This window comes from Psammomys obesus, unplaced genomic scaffold (assembly GCF_907164565.1).
Source record: "Psammomys obesus unplaced genomic scaffold, mPsaObe1.curated_primary_1811, whole genome shotgun sequence".
Lineage (NCBI taxonomy): Eukaryota > Metazoa > Chordata > Mammalia > Rodentia > Muridae > Psammomys > Psammomys obesus.
The window spans coordinates 351370-361555 of NW_026596064.1; the positions used below are offsets into that span (position 1 = coordinate 351370).

The following is a 10186-nucleotide window of genomic DNA, read 5'->3' on the forward strand; positions in this document are numbered from 1 at the left end:
GTGAGAGTTCATCTAAATCCCAACTAGACTGTGGAGTCATCTTCGATGCATCCTTTGTTCTTTTCACACAGAAAGCACTTCTCCATATATTCTTGTTCCATCTTCATGCTGATCCTAATATGACCTTTCTCCTCATTCTTTGTGGTAATGATTTTAGCAGAAAATGTGTTTTCACGTAAGTAATGACATGTATTAGCTAAACAATTCCACTCTTTACATTATTGCCTCAATTTACTCTAAGTGCATTCCTTGCTCATTTTTGGAGGAACTCATTATCTCTATCAGAGGGATGGGAGAGATGTTAGAAAGGGGGAAATACATAAGATAATGTTTAATAACCCAGAAATGAAAAATTACAAGAAACTGAGAAATTGTGAGGGAAAAATGGGTGGCTGAGTAGCCCATATAGCCTAGGCAGTTGTTTTTATTTTCTTAGTAAGATAAACCAGAGGACAAGTAAAAGTCTACTCAGTTCTGGCTTTGAAATGTGTTTCCTTTCTCACTGTCACTTAATTATTTCTCAAATGTGATGTGCTTGAGTATGATTACTACTTTTCTTTCTGATGTGAATTTAGATATTCTATAAAATTTTATAGACATAATTCTTTTTTTAATTTAATTTTATTTTTTTCTTATCAGTTACATTTTATTAACTGTGTATCCCAGCCGTGTCCTGCTCCCTCATTCCCTCCCAATCCCACCCTCCCTCCCCCATCTCCTCCCTGCCCCTTTCCAAGTCCACTGATGGGCGGGACCTCCTCCCCATTCATCTGATCCTGTTTTATCAGGTATCTTCAGGACTGGCTGCGAAGCCCTCCTCTGTGGCCTAACAGGACTGCTCCTCCCTTGGGGGGTGGGGAGGTCAAAGAGCCTGCCATTGAGTTCCTGTTAGAAATAGTCCTTGTTCCCCTCACTATGGGAAACCAATTGGTTACTGAGCTGCCATAGGCTACATCTGGGTGGAGGTTCTAGGTTATATCCATACTTGTTCCTTGGTTGAGTATCAGTCTCAGAAAAGACCCTGTGCCCAGATATATTTGGTCCTTGTGAAGCTCCTATCCTTTCCCCATCATACTAACTCCCCTTCTTTCATATGATTCCCTGTACTCTGCCAAAGGTTTGGTCATGAGTCTTTGTATCTGCTTTGAAAACACTGCTTTCTTAATAAAGTGGGATTTGTTGCTTTCTTTGGCTATTTCGCTGTGAATTCTTTCTCAACTTTAATTATTGAAGTACCATGTATTTATGAGCTTTACAGATAGAAGACAGTTCATGGGATGAAAAAGTTTATTATATTTTCATGCCCACTGTATGTAGACATTAAGATTTTATTATCAACCATGGTCGAGTCTTTTAGAGGGTTGGATAACTCATGCTCGTTCCTCATTAGAATATGACATTCTCATCTAAATAGTCACTTGCATATAGCAAGTGATTGTTTTCTTGGAAGTAGGGGACAGAACTCGGGGACATAAAACCTCATCTTTATGTATTAGTGATATAAGTAAGAGTCAAAGCCAGTGACCTTTGAAAGCTTACAACTTCTCAAAACAGAGGCTTCAGGATGTTACTTGTTCCATATTACAGATATATTTGTCAATATAGAGTTAGTGATGTCATAACGAAGGGAAAAATGAAAATATGTAAGTGACTCTTGGTCAGAGATGATGGTAAATACCTGCACATGTAAAGAAGCATCTGACCCAAAATGTCAGTAGTAGTGCCCTCTAAAATTCATTTTTCAACCATTTCCACTCCATGGATTGAACACAAATGTGTAAAGAAGTCAGTTATCCATATGATGGTGGTGGTGGGGAGTCTACTCTGGAGGTGAATTTAGAGGAAATTATGGCCTAAAAACACCAAGAGCAGTACTTTTAAAGGAGACATGAAATGTCAAGAGTCCTTTTAACAAATGATTTCACAGCTGGTGCTTTGGGGAGTTTTTGTCTCACTTCCTCCATGGTTCACAGCACTGTGTCTATAGTCACTATCATAGGATTGACAATAGTAGTCGGCCTCATCTTCAGCCTGCACGTTACTGATGGTCAGAGAGGCTGAGTTGGAGGAGCTGTCAGTGGAGCCAGAGAACCGATCTGAAATTCCGGATGGTCGCTGATCATCTGCATAGATCACATTGGTGGGGGATCTTCCCTCGTGCTGCTGGTACCAGTTCACATAGCTGTCTCCAATGTTACCACTGCTGCCCAGGCAGGAGATGGTGACTGTGCTTCCTAGAGACCCTGAAACAGAGGTTGGCTGAGTCAGCCTAAACTGTCCCCATGACCCTGTAAGAAGAAAATAATAAAAGTCAGTAAGCACAAGGCAACCCCAATCACAGACAAGCCTATGCACCAAATATCCCAAGAAACAGGCAGTTACTCTCCCAGAATTCCTTCAGTCAACTCACCTGCTAAGTGATAAAGGAAGACAAGGAGTAGTGGAGCCAAAGTCATGGTGAAAACACTCAGATATGGCTTCCTGAGTTCAGTGGACAAGCTATAGCTCAACACCCCTTCTTATCTATCTCTGGGATTCTAGTTGTATGCTGCCTGTATGCAAATACCCCTCTTCCAGTGATATTAAAGCCCCTCCTTTTATTTCAGACTGAGTCTGACTGATAGATGGAAAGACTGCTTATGAAGAAGCTGTGGGCTTCACCAAGGGGCAGGACAGAAAACCTGAAAATGAACGGAAAACGGAGAGGAGTGGGGAGCGTGGCCATGACTCCCAGTGCAACCATGTCTTGTTACCTAGTACGTGACTAATAGGGTCCTAACTGCCAACAATGAGACCATATGAGAACTCAAATAGCCACTATCTGGAGTCCGAGTGGAACATAAATTGTCCCATAATATAATTCTGTCAATGTTAACGAAAGCAGTGGGTAACCCAGTTTACTTTTGCAGAGAGAATCAGTGCCTGGTTTGAGAAGAACTATCATCTTTTACTCTAAAAGTCCTATGGTTATAATTGTGGCCATTTCTAGGTAAGAATTTATTAGAGGAATGTATTTAAGAGTTTATCTCAGCAGTTAAGAGTTCTTGCTATTCCTGCAGAATATGTGAATTTGATTTTCAGCACCCATGTCAGACAGTTAAGAACCTCCTCTGATGATAGCTCTAGGGGATTAGATGTCTTATTTTGGCCACCTCAGATATCCAGACTCACTTGTTTACACACACGCACACTTTTTAAAATAATTCTTTAAAAATAAACAAGAATAAAGAGTAGCTTTAATATAACTACCAAATATTTATTGGGAAAGATATCTGGGGTAGCCATGCAAGATTTGGGAGAAAAAAAATTCTTTGTACATGGCACTCATTAAACTGAAAGATTGCTCTACAAAAATGTATAATTAAAATACTATGAATTTTTCATTTCTAAAATGTGAATAGATTAAAACTTTATTTCATTTTGCAGTTATAAACATTTCATCACTTTTGTTTTTACACACTAACAAAAATCCAGCTTAGCTTCTGATTAAATACATTTTGTGCATACAAAATTTGATGATGAGTGCTACAGACTAAGGCTCAAATAAAGACTATATAGTGGAAGTGTATAATGGTACAAAATTCCAAAATATACAATAAATTCTGAAAAAAAAATGAGAAACATAATTACATAAAAATATCACTTACACTTACATATGTTATAGATGAAGAAAATTCTTCAATTTTAAATCTGATAATGAGTACGCAAAATATTACACTTAGCAGCCAGAATTGGATCCTGGAAACATCTCTGTGGTATCCCTCCAGGCCATCTATGAAACAACCGAACAACATGGGGCAGAAAATAAGCCCTCTTTGTAAAGAGCTAAGCAGGAACCGGAAAGAAATGTAAAATGGTTTGGAAGCATATTGAAAAGTAAGTCACAGCAGAAGGAGTCCACACAATGTCAAAGCGATAAGAAGTACGTTGCTGTCTACCTCTTCAGCGGTACTAGAAATTAGGCCCTGGTTCATCTTTAGAAGACCATGTTCATGTGTGCTATCATGGTAGACTTAAGTGGCATTCAGTATCATGGCAGGGTGTTCAGTGATTGCACATTTTTCTCATATTTTGCAGATACATGGCTCTGAAAACTCAAAAGCTATACACCAGTTGGCACTTCAGACCCATGAGCCAGATCATTGTAATTCTCTTTCTGAAAATTTGTGATGTCATGCTACAAAGAACATAAAACTATATTCTGGTCCCTTCTAATGGTTACAATGAATAATGATCAGGTTAATGTAGGAAATAGTTGGTAATAATTTGAGTAAAACATTTTCTTTGTTCACTAGTGAGGTAGACTTGTAATATAATATCATGCCAGTGAGGTCTGGTTTTAAATTCAATAATTATTTTAAGAAAGAAAATTAAGTTGCTTCATATATGTGTTATATTATAAGTTGTATGCAGACATCAAATATATGACTGATGCAAACACACACACACACATACACACACACACACACATAGTCAATATATACACTAACTACCATCTGCCACATATTAGGTTGGAAGAAACAGTGAAAACAAAGAAGCTGAATTTGTCATCTAGCATTCTAAGAAAATCTCTTTTCTAACAGTTGAAAATTTGTAGCATTAGAAGGATGAAACAATGGAAAAGAAACTATCAGATTGTATGTGCTGAGATTAGGTTATTAAAATGGGAAATATTTAATTTCTGAGTCGCTTTTCTATGTTAAGTAGGAACTGTCCAAGAAGTTATGAAATATTTTGTTACTAGAAATACTTTCCTGAACAATGACTTCATCCATATGAACAAGGAAGTAAAAATCAAAGTTGTCAGTTTACTTTTCATGTGGGCAATGGGACCTAGGAGCAGGGAGGTTCACAGACTAGCTCTTGGGTAATAGTCCTCAATGGCATCACTACCTGTGCAAATGTGGGGAAGGAAGTAGTGATTTCTGAATGAGTTGGTCTTGTCAGCAGCTTTGTCTTCTCAAGTGCAGTCCATCACTGCCCCCTAATGGGCATGGGCATTTGGATGAGAAGTGCTAGCAGCAGCATGGTGGTCAAACTGTTTCTTCCTGGGAAGGAATTGTAGATGGGCTAAAGAAACATGGATAGCAAGGAAAGCAAAACCAACAGGCTTATTGAAATGGCTTCTTCTTGTTCCTAGAAAACTCTTGAAGGAGAAATAAATAAAAGGTACAGGGAGCAGGGAGTATTAACACAGAACTAATATGGACAAGGGGAAGGATACAGGAGCCCTATAAATTACCCAAGCCAACATCTATTATCTGTGTAACAGACTCCTGTCTTTTCTCATTCTGAATGAATAATGCGGCTTCTCCACTACTTGGCCTTCTGTATCTCCCAGTCATTCAGATTTTTCTTCGAGGCAGAAAACAAACTTGCCAATTCCCTAATCTTTCCAACACCACAGTTACATTCTTGGGGTATCTCCTCTAGGATTAGACATGACCTTTTCTGAAGCTAATATGCCTAACTGAAAATCACAGAAAAGAACTTGGAATTAAGCCATGACCAAGAGGCACTCGAAGGCCAAATTCCACATAAGTGAGACTTCTCCATGAGTACATGGCTCACAGATATGGCCGTTTCCTGTTCCCAGAAGACTGTGTGAGGAGAAACTGCATTGAAAGCATAGTTGTGGTGTCTAGACAAGACAAATATGGGAAAAAGCAGGACCCTGGATCCCTATAAAATACCCAACTGGCATATGTTTAACAGACCTCCAGCCTCAGGCTACTCTCTTCCTGAATGTTGAACGCTGTTAAATTTCCTTTTGTTGTAGCTAGGAATATGTCCTTGCCAGGCATTTGATACTTTGTCTTTGACAGGAAATGGACTTGAAAATCCTATAGACAAATATCACACCTGTGTTAAAGGAATGGCAACCAAAAGGAAACTAGTTTATTGCTCTGTGATTAGATGGCCAGATGGTGACATGCTGCTTAACAATTCAGATTGCTTATGTCACATGCCTGAGGACATATGGCCAGTTAATCTGTCACCTATTTACCTCAAAGAAAGTATCATTTAATACAGTGGTTCTCAACTGCTGGGTCGTATATCAGATATCTGGCATATCAGACATTTACATTATGATTCATACCGGTAGCATCAAAGTAATTTTATAATCACCACAACACGAGGAACCATAGTAAAGGGTCACAGGCTTAGGAAGAATGAGAATCTGCTGGGATAGACATATTTATCATTGAATATTATTATGGCTGATAACAGAAAATCTTCAGGGTGGCCATCACTATCATAGATGCTCTCTTTATCACAATGAAATGATAAAACAAAGTACCTATCATGCACATTCTTGCATGAAAAAAAACAGAAAGAATGAAAGCATATGTGAATGTTTGCATCTGAATGTGGATATGGGGAATAGTCGAGAACATACAGTCAGAGCCAACATCATCTGTGTTTATGAAGTGATATCTGTCTCCCTCTTGTCCACAAAACTGGAAATAGATGTGAAAAACACAAATATTTTACAGGTGGAAACAAAAGAAAATGATACAAGAATATTTTTCTTTTATTGAAAACATTTTTACATAATATATTCTAATTACAGTTTCTTTTCCCCCAACTCCTCCCATTTTCTCCTCAATTCCCTTCCCTTCTCTATCCATACCCTTCCTCTCTCTCATTAGAAAGCAAATACTGACCTAAGAAATGATAATTAAATAAAAAGAAAATGTAATTACATTTAAAAAATATGGAACAGGAAAAAGCAACCAAATAAGAAAAAAAATCCAATGAAGAAGTAGAAGTGAAGAGACACAATCATTAACATTTACAGAAATCCCGATAAGGATCTCTTCCCATGGAAACCAGAGCTACCATTACCATGCAGCAGTGAAAATACAACATGGAATAGAAAATCAAAGAAATCAAAAAGAAAAACTGTCTACGGGGCCTATCAACAGGAGAATACTGGCTGTGGGCAAAACATGGAGATGACAGAGCTTCCAGAACGTGGTTACTAGGGAGTCAGATTTGATCTGGGTTTTGGGCAAACAGGGTGTAGACAGAACAGGAACCTGATTCCAGCCTTCACATATTGGGGAAACTGTATGTCATTCTAACTCTTGATATTTAATGCAGGAATAATTCTATCACCTTGGGGATGAGTGGATCCAGAAGTTTCTATGACAGGAATTGCATGAGAACAGTGTTAGAGAGAGCAGAGTGGCTGTCTGCTGAGTGGCTGTTTCTCCAGAAGATACATTGTGAAGGCAGCTAGTCCTCACAGCCTAGCAGAGGGAACCTGCAAACAGAAGGAGAATAAATGCGATAAGACCAGAGTAGACGTTCCCATGGATTGCTTGCTCAGGTGGGCAACGTCAGTAGGAAGTGAGATGCACATGTCTGCCTGTGACTTGAGCGAAGAGCAGGAGGAAGGGCAAACCCAGACCCCAGCATGAGGGACACTAATCCTGGTTGTGCTGTGGGGAGGCCCTGCTCAAGCCTCATTGTATCCAAAACTCATGCCAAATCCAGAACCTTTCCTCCAAATGTGTGTCCATCCATGTTTCTTTCCCTCTGCTCCTCCCTCAGCCACAGTGCTGATGCTCAGCTTACACACACCTAAGAGGATGGAGTTTGATCTATGCTGTAAGGACTCCTCAGGAAGCAGTGATTGCTGAGCAGGGTGAAGGCCTGCTTAAGGAAATTGTCCAAGCTGGAGAACATGCAGCTAGTGATTTTTTCAGTTAAATTTTTATTTTATTTTTTTACTTTTATTACATTTCATTCAGTTTGTATCCCAGCTAGAGGCCCCTCTCTCATTCCCTCCCAATCCCACCCTCCCTCCCTCATCTCTTCCCATGCCCCTCTCCAAGTCCACTGATAGGGGAGGTCCTCCTCCCCTTCCATATGACCCTAACTTATCAGGTCTCATCAGGACTGGCTGCAGTGTCCTTCTCTGTGGCCTAGCTAGACTGCTCCCCTTAGGTGTACAGATTTTAGTATGTTTATTCTATATCATATGTCTAGTATCCACATATAAGTGAGCATATACCATAGCAGCTTTATTCATAATAGCCAGAACCTAGAAACAACCCAGATGTTCCTCAACGGATGAATGGATACACAAATTGTGATACATTCACTCACTGGAATACTACTCAGCAATTAAAAACAAGGAAATTATGAAATTTGCAGGCAAATGGTGGGTTCTAGAGAAGATCATCCTGAGTGAGGTATCCCAGAAACAGAAAGCAGCTAATGATTTCTAATCATTGAGCAAATGCTGTCTCTTCTATGCCAAAGGTCCCTTAAATAAATCATCCTTAGTGATTTACTAAAATCACAGCGTGCCTGACAGTGCCACCTGCTGGTTACAAGGCGCACAGTCACCTTGGCCCAAGAGTCTATGTTCATTTTGCAAGCAGCTCACCAAATCTTTGCCTCCTGCTGAAATATCTACAGTTTAATTTCTAAGTTGTGTGATTCTGAAATGCAGTGTGTAATTATGTAACTTCTCACACCGAGATTGCACTTCTATGTTGATCCCTTTCTGCTGTGAATTATGTAAACATGAGCTGTAAATGGCCTCCCACCATCTGGTCCTCAGCCCTCAGAGCAGTTACACTGTGAGAGGAAGATCCAAGGAGGCCCTATGCTCTGTGCTGTGGATTTTCCCCTGGGAGGAAGCAGCTGTGGTAACACTGTTGCCCGTCAGTTAGCGACTTTATAGGGTCCAGTGAATTTGCTGAAGTCTGGGGGAAAGGTCACAGCTTTCTCTGCTGGCTTCATTAATCTCAGGATTTGAGGTCTCATTCATTGAACCACTGTTAACTTATTTTTATCACACAGCCCTATATTTACTTCCCAGGGTGACCCATAAATACCACTTTCCCTTCTTTAATCATTTTTGTTTATATGTATTATTCTCAGTTTTGAGAAATTATAATTTTTGTTTTCAAATTTTTGTTTTCAATGTTCTATAGATTTAACCTCATCTAAGTGTTTTGAAAGGATACCAATAATGTTTTGTTTTAATTTCAAATATGAAAGAGTAATATTTTTTAATTTTTCAATCACTTTACATCCTGGTTGTAGCCCCATCCCTACTTCCCTCACAGCCTCACCCTCTCTCCCTTGCCTCTCCCCCACCCCTTTCCTATCCACCCCAGCTAGTTGCATCAGTACTGAGCATGTCCTCTTCCCCTGTTGGCAAGGCAGTCTTGGCATGGAAAAGTGATCAAAAAATCTGGCAAGTGAGTCCCTTCCAGTGCAGTCAGACTTTCCTTACCAGAGGACCCACATGAAAGCTAAGTTGCCCATCGACTGCATTTTTGTAAGGGGCCTAGATCCGGTTCCTGAATGGTCTTTAATTGATGATTCAGTCTCAGCAAACCCCTCTGGGCTCTGGTTGGTTTCCTTTGTTGGTCTTCCCGTGGAGCTCCTGTAATTTCTGGGTCCTTTTCTCTTTCTTACCACTTTCCCCAAGACTCCCTAAACATCACCCAATGATTGGTTGAGTCTGAGCATCTGTTTTGACCTGTTGCTGTGTCATGCCTCTCAGAGGACAACTCTTACAAACTGCTGTCTGGAGAACACCGTGTCTGAGAAGCTGAACAACACACTCCGTGCAGCGACCAGGAGACTGAACTCTGGGCCCTAAACAACAGCGATCGACCGTGTTTCCCAGGTGAGGGGAGGCTCCCACGGCGTGGGAAGCGGTCGGGTCCACTCTCGGCTGCCCAGCCAGAACCCGAAAGAGAACCCGGCAACGCGGGTTTTGGGTCTCCGGGCTGGTGCCGCAAGCCTGCTTATCACGATCAATTTCCCAGGCTGATTGGTGGGCACAAGAGGGCCTAAGGCTGCGAGTCCCAGTCGCAAAAAAAAACCCACGGGGAAGGAAAGTTGCCAGACTGCTCACGGGTCACCTAGTCTTTCCCTGGAAGGTCTCTCCGACCACGGCGGGTACCTGCCGCCATCACAACTGAGCTCCCGCCGCGGGCGGATAGCAGCTGCGCGCCCAGCTCAAAATCCCTACTCCCTCTTCGGAGGAGGCAGGAGGCGTCCAGCAGAATCTGCCACAGACCACATTGTCTGTACCCCAACCCGAGATCGGGGCTGAGAAAACCCAATCCTTTCGGGCACTCCCCCAAATGCCGCCATCACCCTGCTGCAGCAGAGCAGAAGGATAAAGAGGCGCACAGCGGCTTCACAGTGC

The 10186-nt window shown here is 41.1% G+C and overlaps 1 gene segment (V, D, J or C); it reads right to left on the minus strand.

Annotated features, from left to right (window-relative positions):
- Positions 1-1908: 1908 nt before the first annotated feature.
- Positions 1909-2502, minus strand: LOC129689799 (immunoglobulin lambda variable 6-57-like). The segment is given in 2 exon segments: positions 1909-2288; positions 2411-2502. Coding segments are annotated over 2 exon segments (426 nt in total).
- Positions 2503-10186: the final 7684 nt, after the last annotated feature.